We start from the raw sequence: 23,405 nt of genomic DNA on the forward strand, positions 1-23,405 counted from the left end.
TAAAGGAACTGGAGAAAGAAAAGCAAATAAAACCTAAACCAAGCAGGAAAAGAGAAATAATAAAGATTACAGCTGAGCTCAATGAATTAGAAACCAGGAGCACAGCAGAGCAGATCAGCGAAACTAGAAGCTGATTCACTGAAAGAATTAATAAGATCAATAAACCACTGGCCAAACTTATCCAAAAGAAATTAGAAAGGAACCAAATTAATAAAATTATGAAAGAAAGGGGGGGGCGCCTGGGTGGCACAGCGGTTGGGCGTTTGCCTTCGGCTCAGGGCGTGGTCCCGGCGTTATGGGATTGAGCCCCACATCAGGCTCCTCTGCTATGAGCCTGCTTCTTCCTCTCCCACTCCCCCTGTTTGTGTTCCCTCTCTTGCTGGCTGTCTCTATCTCTGTCAAATAAATAAATAAAATCTTTAAAAAAAAGAAAGAAAGAAAGAAAGAAAGAAAGAAAGAAAGAAAGAAAGAAAGAAAGGGGCGAGATCATGACTAACACCAAGGAAATAGAAACAATTATTAGAAATTATTATCAGCAACTATATGTCAATAAATTAAGCAACCTGGAAGAAATCGATGCCTTCCTGGAAACCTATAAACTACCAAGACTGAAACTGGAAGAAATTGACAACCCAAATAGACCGATAAACAGTGAAGAGATTGAAGCAGTGATCAAAACCTCCCAAAACACAAGAATCCAGGGCCTGATGGATTCCCTGGGGCATTCTACCAAATGTTCAAAGATGAAATTATACCTATTCTGAAGCTATTCAAAAAATAGAAACAGAAGGAAAACTTCCAAACTCGTTCTATGAGGCCAGCATTACCTTGATCCCAAAACCAGGCAAAGACCCCATCAAAAAGAAGAATTACAGACCAATATCCCTGATGAATATGGATGCCAAACTTCTCAACAAGACCTTAGCAAATAGAACCCAACAGTACATTAAAAGGATTATCCATCAAGGCCAGGTGGGATTTATCCCTGGAATACAAAGGTGGTGCAACATTGGCAAATCAATCAATGTGATAGGACACATTAATAAAAGAAAAGAATCATATGATCCTCTCAATTGATACAGAAAAAGCATTTGACAAAAAACAGCATCCTTTCCTGATTTAAACTCTTCAGAGGGTAGGGATGGAGAGAACATTCCTCAATTTCATAAAAACGAGCTATGAAAAGCCTACAGAGAATATCATTCTCAATGGGGTAAAGCTGAGAGCTTTTCCCTTAAGATCAGGAACATGACAGGGATGCCCACTCTCGCCACCATTCTTCAACATAGTACTAGAAGTCGTAGCCTCAGCAATCAAACAAAAAAAAGAAATAAAATGTATTCAAATTGGCAAAGAAGAAGTCAAACTCTCTCTTCGCAGATGACATGATACTTTATGTGGAAAACCCAAAAGACTCCACCCCCAAATTACTAGAACTCATAGAGCAATCCAGTAACGTGGCAGGACAGAAAATCAATACATGGAAATCAGTTGCGTTTCTATACACTCACAATGAGACTGAAGAAAGAGAAATTAGGGAATCAATTCCATTTACAATAGCACCAAAAACCCTAAGATACCTAGGAATAAACCTAACCAAAGAGGTAAAGGATCTATACTCTAGAAACTACAGAACACTTATGAAAGAAATTGAAGAAGACACAGAAAGATGGAAAAACATTCCATGCTCATGGACTGGAAGAATAAACATTGTTAAAATGCCCAGAGCAATATATACTTTCAATGCCATCCCGATCAAAATACCAATGGCACTGGTATTTTGGAGCTGGAAAAAATAATCCTAAAGCTTGTATGGAACCAGAAAAGACCCCGAATTGCCAAGGAAATGTTGAAAAAGAAAAACAAAGCCAGGGGCATCACGTTGCCTGATTTCAAGCTATATTACAAAGCTGTGATCACCAAGACAGTATGGTACTGGCACAAAAATAGATGCATAGATCAATGGGACAGAACAGAGAGCCCAGAAATGGACCCTCAACTCTATGGTCAACTAACCTTCGACAAATCAGGAAAAAATATCCAATGGAAAAAAGACAATCTCTTCAATAAATGGTGCTGGGAAAACTGAACAGCCACATGCAGAAGAATGAAACTGGACCATTTTCTTACACCATACACAAAGATAAACTCTAAATGGCTGAAAGACCTCAATGTGAGACAGGAATCCATCAAAATCCTTGACATCAGCCACAGCAACTTCTTTCATGACACGTCTCCAAAGGCAAGGGAAACAAAAGCAAAAATGAACTTTTGGGACTTCAACAAGACAAAAAGCTTCTGCGTAGCAAAGGAAACAGTCAACAAAACCAAGAGGCAACCCACAGAATGGAAGAAGATATTTGCAAATGACATTACAGATAAAGGGCTGGTATCCAAGATCTATAAAGAGCTTCTCAAACTCAACACCCAAAAAACAAATAATCAAGTAAAAAAATAGGCAGAAGACATGCACAGACACTTCTCCTAAGAAGACATATGAATGGCTAACAGACACAGGAAAATGTTCAACATCATTAGCCATCAGGGAAATTCAAATCAAAATCACACTGAGATACCACCTTACACCAGTTGGAATGCCAAAAATGAACAAGGCAGGAAGCAACAAATGTTGGAGAGGATACAGAGAAAGGGGATCCCTCTTACACTGTTGGTGGGAACGCAAGATGGTACAACTACTTTGGAAAACAGTATGGAGGGTCCTCAAAAACTTAAATACCTATGACCCAGCAATTGTACTACTGGGTATTTACCCCAAAGATACAGACATAGTGAAAAGAAGGGGCACATGCATCCCAGTGTTCATATCAGTGATGACCACAATAGCTAAACTGTGGAAGGAGCTGAGACGTGCTTCAACACATGAATGGATAAAGAAGATGTGGTTCATATATACAATGGAATATTATTCATCCACCGTTTGCATCGACATGGGTGGAACTGGAGGGGATTATGCTAAGTGAAATAAGTCAAGCAGAGAAGACGATTATCATATGGTTTCACTCATATGTGGAACATAATAGCACGAGGGCATTAGGAGAAGGAAGGGAAAAATAAAGAGGGGGAAAAAAGAGGGGGAGACGAACCATGAGAGACTATGGACTCCAGAAAACAAACTGAGGTTTTTGGGGGGTAGGGTGGGGAGATGGGTTAGTCCAGTGATGGGTATTAAGGAGGGCACATATTGCATGGAGCACTGGGTGTTATACGCAAACAATGAATCATGGAACACTACAACAAAAACTAATGAAGTACTGTATGGTGACTAACATACCATAACAAAAAAAAAAAAAAAAAGAAGAAGAAGAAAAATTACTGCCAAAATGAAATAACTTTTTAAAGGATGGAAAATTAAAAAAAAAGTTGGAAGGCACCTTGATATGATACAGAAAAGCATACATGTATTAGAGCTAAACTGATCTGTGCTCAAATTCCACCCCCCTTCCACTATTACAAGAATGGCCTTGGGAAAGTATATTTGAGTTTTAATTTCCTTATTTGTAAACAAATAATGCATACCTGACACAGTTACTGTAGAATTAAAGCACATATATGTCAAGCATCTCCCATAATGAATGGTACATTGCTGTCACATGATCATATACAATTAGCCAGCCAGAGCTCAGTTAACAAACAAATATTCATTGTAGCTGGTAACTACACATCCATTCATCTACTCATTTATTCCTTGAATTACTAAAATGTGCCAAACTACAGGTATGCAAAGATTCAGAAAACAACAAGCCTGTCATCAAGGTGTTTTATATGGAAACATAAACAGACATTCAACTCACTTCACAGATGACTACCAGCTATGAAAGTTTGATACCATTACAGATATGTACACATTGGGGGAAACACTTCTGTAGATTAGGAATTGAGAAGCCTCATTTTAGAGGTGAGGACTTTGGCTAATGGAGATGGGTGGTGATGGTCTGGACAGATGAACTGAAAACATGTTAAGTCACAGATTGCCAAAAAATATGGTCTTCAGATTTTTATTTTCTACATCTTAATTACTTCAGATGCATTTTATTAATAAATCAGTTTAAGAAGGTAAGAAGGGACTTGGCAAAGACTAACTGCTCTAATCTTAATTAATTTTACCTATGAAAATTCCATATAATTGTTTGTTTCTAGCCAAGAAAGGAAAAAAAAAATACAGAGCATGAGTATATGTATTGATGATTGCTCTTGGCTACATAGGGATAGACTTCAACACAACTCACACAGCCTGCACACATGTACGAACAATAAATATTCTAAACAACTACATCCCTACTTATCTCAGTCTACAATAGTTAGAAGAGCTCATATTAGCCAAGGTCTGACTCATCCTGATGCTGAGATAAAATCCATACATGGTAACATACCAGGTATAGAAAAACACCATCCTTCAAAGCTGTCTTGGGAGTGTTAAAAAAAACAAAACTGTCATTCTGAATTTCAGAGCAGTAACCAAATCACACACCATCTTCATACTGGGAGATAAAGAAATGATTCTCTAGTCAGCTCAATGAACACAAAGCATCACTATGTAAGTTCTGGGAAGACATTGCTGTCAAGGGTCTTGGGGCGCTACAGTACCATGGGCGTGTCCAGTAGCTCTGGCCAGTTTTTGAAAAATAACAATACATGCTATTTTCATATTATCCAAAGCACTGAAGATATGTCACAGGGATACTCAGAATCTGCTACCAATAAGTCAACATTCTAAAAAGATAAGAACAGAAGTACTAAAGTACATGGTTTAGTACTCAGATAATTGGTTGTTCCTCTTTACAAATGGTAGAGGCAGAGAGGAACCAACAGGGGTTTATAGACTGACTAATAGAGGCACCATGAGGAATACGGTTTCTACCTGGAGAATTCCCGAGTGGTTATTTTTTGGGTATCTACTGGGATTTTGTTCTCTTTAATACGTTCCTATATTTTCATGTTTCTTATGATAGACACATAACTTGCAAAATTAAGGAAAAAAATACTTTCACCTAAAAGAACTACTTAGAGTTGAGTTACAATTAAGCTCCTTTGGGCTCTTTAGTTGCATTCATCTAACCATTTGGCCTATTTGTGACTTCCAGGATGCAAAAGCGAATGCCAGCATCTGCAACTCCCACTGCCAGCCCTGCTGGCTCACTGACTTAGCTTCCCGATGTTCTCCTGCCTGGAAGTTCCCAGCAATAAACAGTCGAGTGAAGGAGACACTCAAGAGTTCACCTTCATGACTTTCAACTAAGTTGGAATGCTCACTCCAGAACTATAAACACTGCAGGGCTATCCCTTGAACCAAAGCGTTATTATTTGTAGCTGGTACCCTCTTATCTCCATTCCTTTTCTTGTAATTGTCCTCTTTCTGACCTTCAACTCCAGTGCCTAGGATCCTTAAGTTCTCTTCTGATTATACAGATCCCAACTATACAGCGTCATTCGCTCAGAAACCCAGCACGCTTTTAACCTAGCAAAGCTTCCCTAATGTGGGACTTTCAAATCCTTACACCAAGTTCTTTAGCTAATTTAGGCTACTGTAATAACAGCTAACATTGTGGAAGTGTGTTATCATTCCCATAAGTTTTGTATTTTATTAGATGGGGTAGCACAATGATTCTATCAAAATCAATTATACACCTAACCAGTGAATTGACAGAACGTATTTATAAGCTCATGTAAAGGTTTTGGTTTTTTGCTTGTCTCGTTCTGCAGTCAGAACATCTTGGAAAACTAATGTATTCCAAACACAGCCCTGTGTTAGGTGTTGAGAAGATACAGTAAAACAGAAAATTGTCTCTGACCTCAGGTGGTAAAAATCAAGAGCAAGAGAGACTTATAAAAAAGAACCAGAGTATGGTCTGATTGGTGTAGTACCAGAAGTGATGTCAAGGTATGGGGATACGGCATTCAACAAGGAGAACTGAATCTCTAGGAGTGGGAAAAATTCATGGATAGTGGTCCATGAAGACAGATTTGTTGAACAAGGGGCAGGAAAAATGGCATAGAGATGGGAGGCAGCACAGCATGCTTAGGAAATGCCCAGTGTCCGGAAATGAAATGAATGTCATCGTTGGCAATGGACTCAACCAGTCTAAGAATCTTGGACCCGCCACATATATCCCTTCACCCTTTTTCCAGTATCTTCATATTAATTCATACTTCTGGACAATGTCTAGAGAGTTCAGTTCTTTGCCTAAGGAATGGATAATAAATGGTGTTCTGGAATAAGTTCAAGAAAAAAAAAAGTCAGGGATCCACCAAGTTGTGTGACCCTGGGCACTGTATTTAAATTCTACAAATCTCAGTTATCTTCGGTGAGCAAATACAATGAAATTAACCGGATAATAGCCAAGATCCCTTCATTTACAAACCCCACTTTAGTTCAATGATTTATCAAATATCTGTTAAGTCAAAGACATTATTCTGTCCAAAGGTATCAAAGATGAATAAAACATCATGCCTGCCCTCAAAAGTTCACATATAATAAGGAGCAAAAGAGAAATTAATATACCTAAAATAATAGGCAAGGCAACATGTGAGAGGTGTAAGTAATATAATGTACAAGACGAAGGAAACTGAGGCACAGCAAGGAGTCCAGTTGAGTAGAAGGTACATGAAGAGACAGTAGGAAAAAAAAAAAAAAAAACAGAAAGGTTTGCTGGAAGTGCTCTGAAGATCATTTAATGCCAGACCAAAAAATACCCATGTGTATATGAAATGCTCATATGTTACAAAGGTGACATCTGAGATCATTAGAGAAAGGAGGGGACTTCTCAATAAATGGTTCTGAGACAGCTGGTTATATGCATGAAAGAATGAAAAGAAATCTCTAACACAAACTCTACACAGAAAAAAAGAAATAAAGAGGTACTCTAGGTAGATTAAAGGCAAAAATATGAAAAATTAAACTATACAATTTAGGATATAGGAGAATGTATTTAATTACATGTAGGAAGGCTTTCCTAAGCACAACACAAAGGAGCTAAGCATTAAAATGACTGAAAACACTGATTACATTAAAATTGAAACTAAAGTTCGTAAGAAAATAACATAAAATATCCAAGTCTTCAGAAAATACCACAAATTAAAAAAACAAAACCAAACAAAAACTAGAAGAAGAAATCTCATTCACACATAACACATTAAGGATTACATATATATACACACACACACACATTTAAAACATGTATGACACATATACACACAAAACTACTACAATTCAGTAAGATACAATAGTAGAAAAAATGAGCAAAAGAACTGAGTGGGTGTTCCATAGAAGAAATATAAATGGCAAGGAGGTATAGGGAAGACTAACTTCATTAGTAATCAGAAATATGAAAATTAAGTCCATGCAGAGAGAATCATATTATAACCCACTAAAAATGAGCAGAAACCTCCAGGCCTATTAATATCCAATGGGGGCTGATAGGAAATGATGAGAACTTACATTTTGCTGAAAAACAACGTGGCATCGTCTGGAAAATTTAACGTGCTCGTGCTGTCTTTGTAACCTCCTCTCAGATAGGTAAGAAACACTTGAAAATGGGTACCACGAGGCATGCATAATAAAGTTCCTAGGAGCACTTTTCATAAAAGGAAAAAAAAACCTGAACAAGCCCAAATTTCACTGACAGCAACATAAGTCAATTACGGTTGAGTCACACCACGGAATATTGTATCTGAGGGAAGTGAATCAACAACAGTACATGTAATAACAGAGATGAAACACAATCTTGTCGTGACAAACAACAACTGCTGAGAAATATGTAGACTCTAATTTAAATACATCTCAAAAAGAAGCAAAAGTAAACTGTGTTTGTGTCGACGTACATACATATTTGTTTAAGCTATTTTTTAAAAACAAGGAAATGATGAGCACAGACTGTGAGCCACGATTACTTCTGAAGGAGAACCCAAGCAGTGCATTATGGGAGAAACACACACAAGAGTCAAGCGTTGACAGCGCCCCCCCCCCGCGCTTTTCACGTGTGGTGCTAAGTATACAAATACCTAGTTTAATTTGATTTTTAAAAAACTATTTACTCATATGCAACAATAAAAATCACAAAATGTCTTACAGTTTGTATTCGATTTCACAGACAAATAAGGAACCACTGGCAGTTGTGAACAGGGCAGTACTATTAGAAAGGTTTCCGGGAGAATTCCTACGCCAAGGTGCCTGGAATGGCAATGACGTCCCCACGTATCTCTCTGCGTCAACAACAGTGCTGCTCCCTGGGACCTTGCCCAACACTGCAGGAGCTTCTCCTTCACACACCAAGACTAGCACAAAGACATTAATCCACTCATAAATATGACCACTTATCGTGTACATCCTGGGCCCGGGAGACATTCGATCACGCTTCAAGGGGACAGGAACGTCTATCTGTGGGCCCTGTGCTTTTGTCCAGAAGGGAAACATGGTAAACCCTCCAAACCTGGGTTCTTACTACATAATCCGTCCCATACAATCTCATCCCTTTTAGTAATACCCTAGTTGTTCCCTCCTAGCAGGAGAAGTCGAGCTCCCAAAGGCTGAAATGTGTCATGCCGGCATCCAGTTTCACTCACCCAAGTCATCTGGGGTGCAACGTGGAAAGATGACGCCTAACTAACACAGAAGGGGAGGCACATGGCGCGCGGTCACCTTCCATCCCTTACCTTTTGCTAGGACAGTGATTTCCAAATCACTTCTCTAAATTTCAAAACAAGACTGGAGTCGTCGTTTGTACACAATCAATGCACCCATTAAATCAACGGCTCTCGATCTCGCATTTCCAAACTGAGAATCACCTGTGAAGCTTAAAAAAAAATACCAGTGGGTCATCCCCCCGGAGATTCCGACGCGATCGCTTTGAGTTAGAGGCCCTTGCCACAGCTGACTATGTCAGAAGACACACTGTCTTCGTCATTTAAATTACACACAGACGGATTTCTACAAACCAGGGCTACCCTGAACATTTGGTGCTCATCTTTCCATTTACTGTGTCTTGATAAAACTGTTTAAACATACTTTAAACTGCTAAACATCAGTTTGAAACTCAAAAATAAGTTAGTGCCCACACACCTTCAAAGTACCTGTGTAGGATTTTCTCCCCCATCCTGGCTGGCAATACTACAGAAGTCCGCCTTTCTGCTGGGGTTAAAAAAATAGCGTTGGGTGAGGACCAGGAATTGCCAGATCTAAAACCTGACCATTTCCAGCAGCAAGAGCCTTCACCGATAATCGCTAAAAAAAAAATACCCAAACCCTGCATATTTTGACACCTACTCTCCAAGAATCAGAAGTTTCCTAAACCCCGTGTGTCTACCACTTCCCCAGCAAGGTGGCTTGAATATGAATCACCAACATGATCTAGTCACCCGAGTTTCCAGGCTCCAGCTCAACCACGGCGATTGCTTTTTGCAAGTTATCCTGGCCTTCAGAGGTGCAGAACTCACTTGAAAATAAGGAACAATAGGTACTCCAAGAAAAGGAGCAACCGAAGCCTTTAAAAGTATATCGAGTCGCTCTCTCTGAATGCAGATTTATAGCCTTTTGAGGGTATCACTAGCATACGGCTGCCAACATCGAAAGCTCTCTTAGAAGAGGCACAAGTCAAATGCTTATGCACATCTGAAATCTGCCCCACCCAGTGTCCTCAGAGTGTCCAACCATCACAACGACATGAATAACACCACCTCATAACGGGCCCAGCAGACCATTCAAACTCGAAAGTGTTACCTTCTCACCGCACCTGAAAATCCAGCTTTACACGGGGAAAAATGGAAATTGGAAGTGATTTATTTACCCAGATACGCGTTCGTAGCTCTGTGGCAAATACCATTCTAAAACCGTATCCTTTGCGTAAAGCATAACTCACAGCACTAATATCACATAGTATTAGTGGAAATGCAGTTACTATAATACTCTTGCCGGTATACACACTTTTAAAATAACATTTAGAAAGTATTTAGGACTTACTAGTGATTGTAGATCTTAAATACCAGGTCAGTATTTGCTCCTACTGAACACGTTTATTACCAAGGATGCAGAAGTAATTGAGACAAAAGCTTAAGACTCACCCCAAATTTCCTCCCAACATGAAACAAATCCATAATGTAAACCCTTTTTATGACATTAATTAGGTCTGCTACATTGAACTGACCTGAGCCCCTCAAATCAAAACCTTAACGTTCTCTAAGAACTGAGCCAAGAAGAGAAATCTATATTACTTCAAAGGTATTTAGAAAAATATAAACATTTTAAATAAAAGGAAGACATCATTTAACAGAGAGGAAAAATGATCAATAGTCTTTAGTCTTTTGGTATCATTTCTTTTGAATTCTTTTCGCCTCTATTGATTACTTTTGTTATTATAGGCCTGGAAAGGAAAAGAGGTAAGGATGACATTGAGCAAGCAAAGATCTGGATTCATGGGTGAGCGCCGACAGAAATGACCTATGAAAGTCAAGAAAGCTACTTTGCTTCCCTAGACTTTGGTTGTTCACGTAGAAATTTGGGCTTTGGCCTAGAAATTTTAGGGTTCTTTACAGCGATATAATTTTATGATCTTCCTCTACAAGTGGGAAACAGAAGTACATAGAAACTCAGTGATCAAATTAATTGTTTATCAAACGTAAAATGGGTGGCCACATAAATGCTTTCTATCTTCTGCTTTTAGGCAGTGCCCCTCCACAAAGCTAGAAGCAGCTTTAGAAGCATAGCTCAAAGATGAGTACTGAACACGAGAAATGACTGGCTCCCAGATCCTTTCAATCTCTTCACGAAATACACCAAGGTCACGGAGACAAATTAGAAGTCTGAGTGTTCCATATAGTGAGTTTTGTTTATCAAAGGTGTTTTATTAAAATAACGGGAGAAGACTTAGCACCTGGAAACATAAAATTTCATAAATCTGGTTTCTGTTGGAAAGACAAAGTAAGCCACTCTAGCAATCAGAAGCACCTGTTCCCAACTGAGCAAAAATGAGCCATAGTGGGGCCTGGGGGGGGGGCGGGGGGAAGGGTCCTAACTCCTTCAGCCATTTTCCATGCAACCTACTTCGGTTGCTAGGGTTGCTCGTGTATGCATTAGTTTATAACCACTGATTTAAGAGAAACTGATACCTAGAATTAAATTGTTTATGGTGTAGGTACGTTCCTCAAAATGCTTAAGCCAAGGCTTGCCAGCATCGCTCCTGAAGTCCCACTAACTTGTCCTGAAAATTCTCCTTCCGTAGCATTTTTTCTTGAAGGTTTTGATACATACTTAAAATGTCAAGAAATGCTTCCTAAAATGATAAAAATACTATGAATGAAAGATACTGAAAACAATGGAGAGCATCGTAGGACGTTAGAGCACGCAGGTGCTTTAAAGGTAATATAGTCATTTCTTCTCTCTTTAGAAATAAAGAGAACCAGAGAACGTAGGGACACGCTGAAGGACATGTGGTCTCGACTTCCCAGGCTCATCACGCCGCTTAAAGGAGAAGGGAGTTTTTGAGAAGGGATTCTTGAGGAAGAAACAGACAGGGGGGCCTGGGTGGTGCTGTTGGTTGAGCTTCTGACTCTTGGTTTTGGCTCAGGGTCATCATGAGATTGAGCCCTGCGTCAGGTGCCATGTTCAGCAGGGAGTCTGCTTGAGATTTTTTTTTTTCTTAAAGATTTTATTTATTTATTCGACAGAGATAGAGACAGCCAGCGAGAGCGGGAACACAAGCAGGGGGAGTGGGAGAGGAATAAGCAGGCTCCTAGCAGAGGAGCCCGATGTGGGGCTCGATCCCATAACACCGGGATCACGCCCCGAGCCGAAGGCAGACGCCCAACCGCTATGCCACCCAGGCGCCCCTGCTTGAGATTTTCTCTCTCTGCCCCCCACTCCTGTGCTCCCGCACACATGCTCTTGCAAATAAATAATCTTCAAAAAATACAAAGATTTGGGGGTTAGATGAGAGATACCATGGAGAAAGAGAGAAATAGGAGTACCTAAATTAAGAAACTGACTCAGAAGTCAAAATTAAATCGACATCACAAGGATGTGTTATTAATGCCATTTAAATTAACGGCATAGAACTTTAATGATCTAAGTTTGCTATAAGGATGATATATGACATTCTACTAATATATAATGCATACAGACACCCATGCATTAAAGCACTTATCACCTGGACAATTATTAATAATTGGCTGTATAACTGATGGTCTTCTTGCTGCAGGATGTGATATGGTAGCGCTGTCTTTCCGCATCGCTATTCCAGAGGCTGACATGCATCTCAAGCTGTCTGTTAAACTTAAGAAAATATTAAATTGGTTGTGTGGGTTCTCTTTTTTTTTTTTTGCTTTATTTTTGCGCCAACATAAAAAAAAGAAATTAATGACAGATCCTCTATCCAGATTTCTTTAAAGCAAACCCCCAAACGCTTACATCCCACCCACATACCTCACACTGACAAAACCTGTGAACCTCCTGATTGTTTTTGTTGTTTTTCTTTTTTTTCCTAAGGAAAACAACTTTGGAAATCTGATGCAATCAGTGTAGCTTCTGGTCCCTAGACTAAGGGAGATACAAGGGTTGTTGATTTAGATGCAGGAGAGTTAAACTTTTTCCAGCCCCCTTCAAACAGCTTATAACATACTAAATTTGCCCGGCAAAGAATTTTATTCAGTGGTCTGTATTTTTTGGTCCTATCTCTTTTTAAAGACAGGTTGGAAAATTCTTACACACACACTGATGAAATTGTTATTGGAAGTCCAATTGCCTGGTGCCACAGCCCTACCTTCAAGTACAAATTTAAAGACTTTAATCTTGTTTTACAAGTGTACGCAGTAAGAAAAAATAAAGCACATACACTCAAAATTAATAACAAAGACAAGGTATTTAGAGAGCCATGCAGATGGAGAAGCTAGTATTCTATTTCTAAAAAGCCTGGCTTATAATGGCATCTTTAAAAATAAAACCAGAGAACTAATTTGTGATTTCACCTTCTTTAATGAACACTTTCATTCCTTTAAGAAAATGTTATTGCTTAGCAAATTCCTCAGAATATCTGACACACGACTTACTCCATACCGCAGTACGCCATTAGTGACACAGTCACAATTTTACTTCCCTCCAGTCACTTCTGATGCATTTCCCAGGTGGGGAAATCTGTTTATAACCGTGAGAAACGTAATACCAACAGACCGAGAAGGCAACACAGGTATCATCCAAAATGTTTGTTCCCATATTTCTCCTTTGTCACACACGCTCACACACACATGCTCACACATCCACAGCCCTGTCTGAAGTGTAACGTGAGCAAAATGCTGTGTCGTCTGGCTCAGGTCTAATCAATCTCTCCAGTGATAAAACAGAATCACACGGTAAAGAAATCCAAAAGGCCCAGACACCATTTGGAGACTCAGCTTCTAGGCCTGGTACTATTTACTGCTACCTGTCCGGCCTTGGTTGAAGAATCTCTAAATCTAATTTCATCATCTGTTCGAGACCAGGGTGGATGTGAAAATACAAAGTGATCACACTTGCAAACATCCCTTAAAAGTGTCGAGTTCCATGCAAATGAATGATTACTCAAAACAGGCATCCATGAGAATGTCACTTTTATACTTAACCATCTTTCTAGAATAGTCTGTCTAGGAATGTAGGCTTTCCAACCTATTAAGGGAAAAAAATATATACATATATAAAACCCTCTTACAGTTATTTAATTCTTTCCCTGGCAATTAAATTTTCCTGAGTTGTTTTATCACAGTATTAAGTTTTAGAAACTTTCACCTAAGTAGTATTTACACCTTAACATAATGAGGTTGGAGTAAAAAATATTGGTTGGCGTATCCTGTTAGACAACGACTGCCAGGGGCTGGGTGAGCAACAGTAAGCACAACGGGCCCTGTCAAGTAGGAATAACTACCTTGCAGCCAAGAGAGACAGACTCCAAACACCAGCTCGTACATGATGTTGTGACAGGGACAATCCAGCCGCTTGGGGAGCCTCAGTATGCTGTACGAACAGTGCTCTGGGTTTTCTTTTCGGTTTTCTTGTTTTGTTTTGTTCTTTGAACCAACTGGTTTTACTCTACCTCTTACTTAACTATATAGCCTCGTTCTCTCATCTTGCATTCCAGATCATTTTAAGTGCAGGTGCAGTCAAGAGACACGATAGAATGAAGGGGAAGGAGAGGAGGAGAAAAGATTCTTATTTAACAAAAATCTGACTTTGGGCAAACTGCTCAACTTCCGGGGGACTCAGTTTCCTCTTTATTATGCGCAATTAATTAGATGCAAACATCAGTCCTCAATTACTTCAAAATAGAATTCAAGACTTTTCAAATATTGCATCTGTCTTTTCAAATGCTGGGATCAAGACGCTATATCAGCTCAGAATGGAGCTCCTGAATGCGTTTGTTTTATGAGTGGCTGCATGTTTGAGTTAAAACTGACATTTGTGTTTACCTAGTCTTCTATTGGCATTTTAAAAATAGTCTTACACTGAATTCCACTTCGTACTGGCTTGCACATGAAAAGCAATATTGAAAATACAAACTCTGAATTACTACCACATATGGCCCTGCTACTCAAAGATGGATGGGGTCCGTGGATGGCATCCTCTAGAAGCCTGTCAGAAATGCAGACTCCCAGGCCCCTCCCCAGACTGACGAAATCCGAAGGTGCATTTTTAGGAGATTGGCAGTGATTCACATGCACATTAACATTTGAAAAGCACTGATTTGTGAGTTTCAAAGATATTACCAGCTTAGCTTCCATAACCCCTGATCATTTGGTTTCCCCTCCTCTCCTAGATTTTATTAAATTAAATTCAAACAAAGATGGTAACTTCTGAAAAAGTATACTGTTGCTAGCAGAAGCCACCAATCACTTTCACACTACCCCCAACGACACGCGCACAAATGTATTCAGAGGCAAATTTCTCATCCAATATTTAGAAAATAAATTTGCTTTTATAGTAAGTTATCAAAATCTGTGAATGATATTACACAAAACATAGCTATGCCAGTATCAGTTGAGGCTCTGAAGTAGGGAGGAAGATTTCTTCCCGTGCCTGCCTGCCTGCCAACCACCTACCTTCTGGAATGCCTGCAGTATCACTCTCCCTGGGACTCACCTGATTTGAGAAATTACAACATTTGATTTTAGACAACAGCAAAGCATCTGAGGAATTCATTCTCACTCAAGCTCCACACCACTGCAGTGACGTCTTCCCCACAGGATTCCTCCTACTCTTCCAAGGCCAGCTTGAGTCGGTGGGACACCCGCGCACCAAGGTCTCTCTTTCCGGGGACGAAGGCTCTTTTTGCATTTTATGAACCAGAAATTTGGGCACAGAGAGTCGAAATCTGCATTAAGTGAAGCTGTCATCGACCTCACTTTGGAAGGCACCTTTTGGCTTTCCAGCCTCCTTACTTATGAAGAAAGGAACTGGTCCTAGAGGAAGAATTCAGGCCTCGCTTTACTCTTGTCTTGTTAGAAACGATATCAGGGGGCGCCTGTGGGGCGCAGTTGTGAAGTGTCTGCCTTTGGCTCAGGGCATCTGGAATCGAGCCCCACATCAGGCTCCTCCGCTATGAGCCTGCTTCTTCCTCTCCCACTCCCCCTGCTTGTGTTCCCTCTCTCGCTGGCTGTCTCTCTCTCTGCCAAATAAATAAATTTAAAAAATCTTAAAAAAAAAAAAAAAAGAAACGATATCAGGAAATACTCTGAGTCCTGGGGTGGTCTGGTATGCCTGAGAAGCGCCATACAGGTGTGTTGTTTCTCCTCGAGCCCCAGAAACACAAGCCAAGACTTCTGCCCCTAATTTCTAGCTCCGTGAAGCCAGTGGAGAGGAGCAGGTGTGGAGCCCAGAAGACGTGGGACACGCCCCGTCCGGCGCTTGCACACCCACTTCCGGAAGAAATACTGCAAAAGCACAACAGAGTTCACAGTGGATTTCTAAGGCAGTCCAAAGTGAACACAGGAACATCCGCCTAATTCCGAACATTATCTACGCACAGCATGTGTGTACGCACAATAGGGCCATACGATGCAATGTGGCGCAAACAATTAAAAGTTCTTTTCAAAGTGGAAATGCAAAATAGAACGAATATCTATTTTCTATAAATGAATCTAGCCATCTGCCTCGAAAGAGCAGCAGCAGGAGTTCCCAAAACAGCAGAAACAGCAGCCTCTGGTGTTAACAATCTACTCTCAAATCTCATGCTCCACATTTCCCCGGCAAACAAGGCTAAAAATACAAGACAGGCAACAAATGGTCTCTTGGGATCTGCCATTCCATGGATGGCGTATTCAATCAGAGTAATATTTTCTGTTGAAATGCAAAATTGAAAAAAAAAAAAAAAGCAAGCTATCATATTAGAAACTGGCGTTCGGAATTTTAAGTGTGAATCCAATCCCGAAGTATATTAAGCTGAATGGTGAGAAGGTGGTTGTTTTCATACAACATAAATCTCGGAGATTTATCTGAATATATTTATAGATTTATGTAAGCTACTCTGAATGCCTCTACAACTCTCACAGTGATAGAGAAATAAGTCTCGTCCTTTTGTCGCCAAAAGAGAAGGGTCATTCTATTTGGGGCATAGTTTAGAAAACAGTCCTTGTTGTAGGCTCTGGAGCAGGACGGTGTAAGTTCGAATCCAGCCTCCTCCATATACTAACTCTGTGGCTTCGCACAAGTTATTTAACCCCTCTTTGCCCTTCTTTTCCTACGTTAAAAATGAGAATACTACTCACCTCATCGTGGTATTTTAAGAACTAAATGAGTTAACATACGTAAAGCATCTAGAATAGTCAATGGCATGCGCTAAATACAATAATTGCTATTATTATTTTGCACTCAAACAAGGCTACAAAAATGCCGTCTCTTAAGGAACAGGCATAATATAAAGAGCGGTAGCAACACGATGGTAAGTTCTCAGGCCAACGGCGGCCGTTTAGCAAATGAGGGGGTGAGCTGGTCAGTGTCTTCACCTAGAGTTTGTGGCTGTCATTACAGGAGAGTTCCCATTGACTATTCGGTCACGCTACTAGTTCGTGAAGGCATCAGAATGAGGAGGACAGAAGAGAAGACAATGACATGTCCGGTCAACTGGCACTTTCCTGAGGATGGGATTAGGATTAATGGCAAAAGTGCAATCAAGAAGCGTCCCCATTGGGACTTTCTGTGAATGTGTGTCCCTGTCCATTACGAGGACACCTGTATCCCCACTACCACCTTCTTTAAGAGGATGTTACAGAAGACATCTTTCTTTGTACATACACCTGTCTTTGAGATTCGATTTGAATGCATGTAGCCTGGGTCTCTAGCCTTCATACTAAAAAAAGGATTCTTCCTTTTAAGGCACAAGGGAGTGGTATCAAATATTCACTATCTCCCGTGCAACTAACTCCTTGAGAAACCTTTGGAGTTGGCAATATTTTAAGCTGGGTGCTACATATGGTAGAAGGAGGACAACAAAGTCATTGAGACGATAGACAGAAAAGTGCTTCCCTAACTAGTAAGACAGCAGGGTCTGGAATGACCTCACCCACCCAGTCACACAGTTCTGAGAGCTTAAGGAGGATTCCTGGCCCCCTAGCTTTTCCCACCCTATGGGCTACCACTTACAGAACCGCACACAGGTCACTCAAACAGTGAGGAAGGACATTTATTTTTCATAGTGAGACCCTGAAAGAGAACAACTTTCTTTCTAAGGGCCGGATCGGAACAACGAATCTCTTCTAAGAACTAAGATACTTGAAGACATTTCTTGAGCAGAACACTTTGTCAGGTAGGAAAAGAAGGTGCCACAGGACTCAAATAAGACAATCCTGGAAGGAAATTGGGAGAAAAGACACTTTCCTCATAGAACTGTGGAGGGACAGTTTTTTGAGGAAAAGGAGCAGAATGAGAAAGGCCAGAGTGAGGGGCTGGGGGCGGGGGAGGCAGGGGCATATAAAGTTCGTTAAGACAATAAGGAAATGACTATAGATTTTAAAATGCATGAACCAGGTAGATAAATGGATTTAAGTATGTGTAAACCGCCTGACCCTTTTATGCCCAGAAAATAAATGCGTACCTCTCTTGCCCTTAATGCATTACTGTAGCTATTATAAGGAAGATGTCATTGTCCGGGACATTTTTTAATTTAGCAAGGAACCGTGTGGAAGTTTAGCCTGTCTACGAGTACCTCCCTCGCTGCCTTTAGATGAGGACACCTTTACGTACAGTATCTAATACAGGAAACACCGCCAGATCTACAGCACTACTTCTGTTCTTCAAAGACCAAAAACAAATCAACATGCCAACACGATGTGGAATCAATTAGCTCTTGGCAGGTCATGAATAACTTTTAAACAACCTTAAGTTGGAAAGTGTTAAAATATACAGTAATCATGACCAAAGTGCCTTCCTTACAGTATGCCAGCAGTCAGGACAGAAATCTGGAGAGGTAAGTCTTGTTTGCAAAAGAAGGAATCAGAACATTGCTCCATGGGCCATACCAGTTGCTACGGGCAGCCCCTTGTCCCAAGTATCTTCCTCTTCCAGTACATTCATTTAAAGGCAATCACTGGAAAGCTCCCTCTGATTTTCAGACGGTTTTATATTAAGTATGGAAGAGAAGAAAAGGGGGGGAAAATTGGTGCGCTCATCTTGCAAACAAAGGATAAGTCATTATAAAGAAAATGCTACCGAATTGTTAAATACTCTTAGACCATCAAAGCAAACGGCATAATTCTATGTACCCTGTGGTTTGGGGGTGGGGGGCAGAATACCTTGGTTCAATTCAACAAGAAAAGGCTTGCAGAAAAAAAACCCGATCTCGTTGGATATAGAAGAACCACCTAGGGTCAACCCCACAGAGTCTGGTGAGACGACTCAACAAACACGCCACAAGAGTGCACCTCATCTTGCTCTTAATGACCACGCACCTTCCCAAGCTGGCAGAACTTAAGTATCATTGAGACACGCCCTTTGTTCTGGAAACTCCAATGGTGCCCACCTGTCCAAAGCCAGGTGCTTGCAGCTTCACAGGGTCCAGAGCCGGCTTCTGACTCATTTCGTATAGAACCTCTGACAGAGGCTAAGGAACGGGCTTCAAACCCCTAAAACATAAAATACTACAAGGGAAGTATTAGGCAGATTTACTGCTCTACTCCACGGGTCTTGAAGATTACTATGATCTGTGCAAGACATTTTGTTGTAAATAAGCCTGCGGAGTGTACAGTCTGTTTTCTAGGAGACCTTTAAAGAACAGCTTGCAGACAAGAGGTGCTAGCCTTAGTTTCACAGCCAGCAAAACTCCATCCAAGAGGTTTCTGGCTTGTCCCCACCTCTTGTTTGGGGCTGGCTTCAAGACAACTCCACCAACCAAATTCCAAGAGGTCAGGACAGGGAGTCAGGCACTTTTAGGTATTTCCACATCAAACAGCAAGAGGGAATTCAGACATTTAGATATTTAGAGGAGAAAAGGCCCGCTTTCCCCCCATCACAGTGTATTAAAAACAACTCAGAGCTGACTTTGCAAGGAGGCATTCTCCATAGTAAATTAAATGGCTGAAGCTTGTGCTTCTTCTAGCAAGGGAAAGAACTATGCTTCACCAGAACCCAGAGTGTGCAATCATCAAGGCTCATTTTTAAACCTTTGCTGCTTTTTAAAATGCCTGCTCCACCACACACACACACACACACACACACACACACACACACACACGTAGAAAAAAAAAAAGTTTTCAGGAAATGAAACGCAAATAGTCACCGAACAGGATCATAAAACAGAAAGCCTCTATCTACCTCTTTTTCTTTTTCTTTTTTTTAATTCTTCATTCCAGGCATCCTGCTTTTAGCACACCGTTAGCTTTTATAAATATTAGATTATGTTGGTTCTTTTGCGAACGTCGTCAACCCCTTCCACCCTCTTCTGTCTCCTGGCTACTCATTATGTTCAGGATAGCCAAGAGAGCAGAAGGTGAGGTGGTCAGCTCAGTCCCCCCTGTCGCCAGACAAGCGTTAGGTAAATCATCCAGTGCATTACATATTCTAAACCTTATGGGTGGCACACAGGGAAGGAGAAAGGCGAAGACGGGCGGGAAGGAGAAGCTGCGGGATTGTTTCAAAGGTAAAGCCACAATACTCAAGCTCTGCCTGAAATTGCTTCTGATCATGTTCGAAACAAGTCGGAGGGATTTATCTTTAACTTGATGCTCCTGGTTCTCGTACACGGCGGAGGTGAAACCAGTTGCAAAATTTCACTCTACTGGAGTCCGGAGGATCCAGGAAAATGGGGTTTACGTTTCAAAGTCAGCAAGAAGCGGCGGTTTCCCCGCAGCTCCGTGGAGCCCTGCGCTCGCTAGCTCCCCAGCTGGAATACGCACCCGGTAGCGAGAGGACGAGCCGGGTCAGCGGCCTCGGGCCAAATGCTTATCCCGGCTGGGCACGCAGGCACGGCCAAACGCGGGTGGTGCACACAGCTCTCCCGGTCTCCCGCACACCGCGGCCTCCTCGAAAGAAAGCCCAGTGCTGTCTAGGACCCCGGGCTACTGTCGCCCGCGGGGTGTCAAGCTCAGCGGACTTTAGCTTGGGTGTTGCTCCCCAAAGGGAAAAGGCGCCCTCTCCATTCAAGCCCACCCTATAGAGACTCCCATCACCCCGCCCCTCTCCCAGGAACTCTCGGACACCACTACGCGCGCCCACCCGTGGTCTCTCGCCTTGGAGGCAAGTGGAGAGGGCAGGGAGAGCGAGATTGAAGAGGTGGGTACTCAGGTCTGCAGCAATTGGGGAGGGCTCGGAAAATGGAGCAGGCGATGGGCGTCAAGGGTAGGGGCCCTGGTCACAACAACCTGTAGGATTGCGGCTGATAGCAAACTTGGGGTGGGAGGCAGTGGTCCCCTCCGAGGTCCTCGGCCCTATTCCCACCCTGTGGGGTCCGCGCGCGCAGAGGTGCAGCGCGCAACTTGGGAAGCCAGCGCCATGGGTGCGCGTCCCACTCGGTCTCGCCGTCGCCCCCTCGCCTCTCCCCCGGCCCCGCCGCCCGCTCCGCCCGGCGCTTACCTCGGGCAGCCGCAGCCCCCGCCGCCCAGAAGCAGAGCCCCAGCCACGGGAGCCACACGCGCGCCCCTCCAGCGCCTCCTCCTGCGGCGGCCGCTCTCCCCATGTTCCTCGCCCCGCTCGGAGTCCGGCTCCTCTTCCACGCCCCGGGCGCCCGGGAGAGGCACGGCGAGCCGGGGACCAAGACGAGCGGGTCCCGGAGGTCTTCGGCGAGTGACTGATCCACGGCGGCTCCCTACAGCCCCGGGGCAGGGCGCACCGAGCCGCCGCTGGCCGGGCACCGGGAGCCAGCACGCGCCCCCATAGCCGCCCACGGCGGGGCGACCGCTGCCGCCACGGCCGCTGCCGGAGTCGCGCGTCGTCACCGCAGCACCGCTTGCCGCGCTCCCGCCGCTGCCGGGTCCGGGACTACCGGGCGGAGGAGCGAGGCCGCATCGCTAATGAGATCCCCGCGGCCGCCCCTTCTCCTCCCCTCCGAGCGGCAGCCAATGAGCCGGGCCGGGGCGGGGCGGCAGCGGGCGGCGCGGGGCGGGAGGCCGGGAGGCGCAGGTGAGCCCCGCGGTGGCGGCACGCGCCCTCGGGTTCCTCCACGCTCCGCAAATGGCCCCCGCTCGCGGGGAGGGGAAGCGGGTCCGGAGCCGGACTCGGGGACGCGAGCGCACGCCTCCGGACGTGAGTGGCGCCGGCGGGCTTTTTGGAGGCGAACCCGGCGCGGAAAGATGTGAGCGTCTCGGCAGCCTAACTCGCGCGAAGCCTCTGTTTTGTTCAACTTTGAGCCCTTTCTCAGCCCTGCCTCTCCTGCTTCCATTTTTTAACATCAGATCAGACAGCACTCCGAACATGTTCAAAGAAAAAAAGAAAAAGCCTTAAATGCCAAGTAGGGAAGAATAACACTAGAATAAATCCATTATTGTAACTATGCTAAATATGCATGCATATAAATAAAGAGGTAGGGAAATTACAGTCAGGGGTGCATTAAGGCGGATGTGATAGATTTTTAGTTCTCTTTTTAACTTATTTGAAAGCTTCCTTATTTCTGACGCCTCCTGGTTTTGTTTGTTTTAATCTGGGCCCTGGGGATTGCCTTTCTTCTAAGTATCAGGGAAAGTGGAACGTGCTGGCCTTTGTAACAAGAAGGAAAGAAGACTTTTTCTTAAAAGTGTGGTTTATTTTGAATACACTGTCAAATCTTTATTTAACTGCTTTTGAAGGTACTCATGGTTGCCTCTTATTCTGCGCTCCCAAGTAGTAACTTAAGAGAGATTGCCTGAGGCCACACAGTTTCAGAGCAAAGAACACACCTGGGGAGTTGGCCGTGAGTCCAAGACTCCATATTCAGAGTACACATCATCTCTCACAGTATGGAGCCCCCCCAAATGGTGACAGAACTCAACTGGTTAGAATAGGCGTCCCCGTTTGCCTGGTTGACCCTAGCAGAAAATGAAGTCTTGGCTCAAAAGAAAATCTTCCCAACAGTTACCCACTACCCACACTCAATATTGATACTAGTACTTCTAAAAAAAATCCATCTCTCTCTTGCCAAAGTGCTCCCTGCTCTCAAACACCTTCCTCCGGAGAATAAACAGTTTAAAGTGAGGTAATTGTGCTGGATGAGGTAATTGCGTTAACTGCTTTCTTCAGAAGAAAAAGAGGATAGGAGGCAGAAAGATTGATTCCCTGATAAGCACATAAGCCATCCCTCCCCTGAATGCCACCAGACCTGTGAGTGTCGGGAAAGGAGCCAATTGCTTCCTCCAGTCTTCTTGCAGCTCAATAAAAGGTTTGGGTCCTGGTCAAGGAAACCAAGCTCTGGGGAATGAATGCTTCAAAGCAAAGACTAATGGGGGACTGGCTAGGGACTTGCCTGAAAATCTCTTTAGAATCTTGGTAAATGAGTGTTTTGTCCTTTTCCTCTGAGAAGGTGAATTGAGAATTAATCTACCAAATATGCTTTACCTGTCTTCTGGAAAATAGTCATTCATCCTCTGACGTTCCTTATTCTTCAAGACTACATGGCAGTTCTATCACAAATGAGTATTTTCTAAAAAAAAAGGGGGGGGGAACTTACTTTGTTTCCAAGATAGTATTTAAGTATTACTACTGTCCCCAGAGATGAGCAAAAGTAAAAACAATTTTATTTAAAAAAAAAAAATCTAAGAAATAGATGAGCTAATATTAGTAATTAAAGTAGAATTGCAATGACAAATGAGACAGGAGAGAAAACAAGAAATCTTGAGGACATTCCCTGTTCAAGGAATGGTTGTTTCACATATATTTTTTTTTTTGCATAGCAGAACCGAATCCTAGAATATAGGTCCTATTATCCCTGCCTGGCGGATAAGGAAAGTCAGGCTGAGTATAGAAGTGATTTGCC

At 42.5% G+C, this 23,405-nt stretch overlaps 1 protein-coding gene across 4 annotated transcripts in view; it reads right to left on the reverse strand.

Annotated features, from left to right (window-relative positions):
* Positions 1-21,386, reverse strand: part of UNC5D (unc-5 netrin receptor D) — a 542,759-nt gene extending 521,373 nt beyond the window's left edge. For 2 of the 4 annotated variants that reach the window (XM_057303432.1, XM_048226276.2), the window contains exon 1: positions 21,035-21,384. In XM_057303432.1, the coding sequence (XP_057159415.1) occupies positions 21,035-21,137 (103 nt within the window). In that variant the 5' untranslated portion in view covers positions 21,138-21,384. Of the gene's footprint in view, positions 1-21,034 lie in introns of all 4 variants that reach the window. The other 2 variants (XM_057303433.1, XM_057303431.1) reach the window with 2 other exon arrangements.
* Positions 21,387-23,405: the final 2,019 nt, after the last annotated feature.

Source organism: Ursus arctos, unplaced genomic scaffold, assembly GCF_023065955.2.
Source record: "Ursus arctos isolate Adak ecotype North America unplaced genomic scaffold, UrsArc2.0 scaffold_27, whole genome shotgun sequence".
Lineage (NCBI taxonomy): Eukaryota > Metazoa > Chordata > Mammalia > Carnivora > Ursidae > Ursus > Ursus arctos.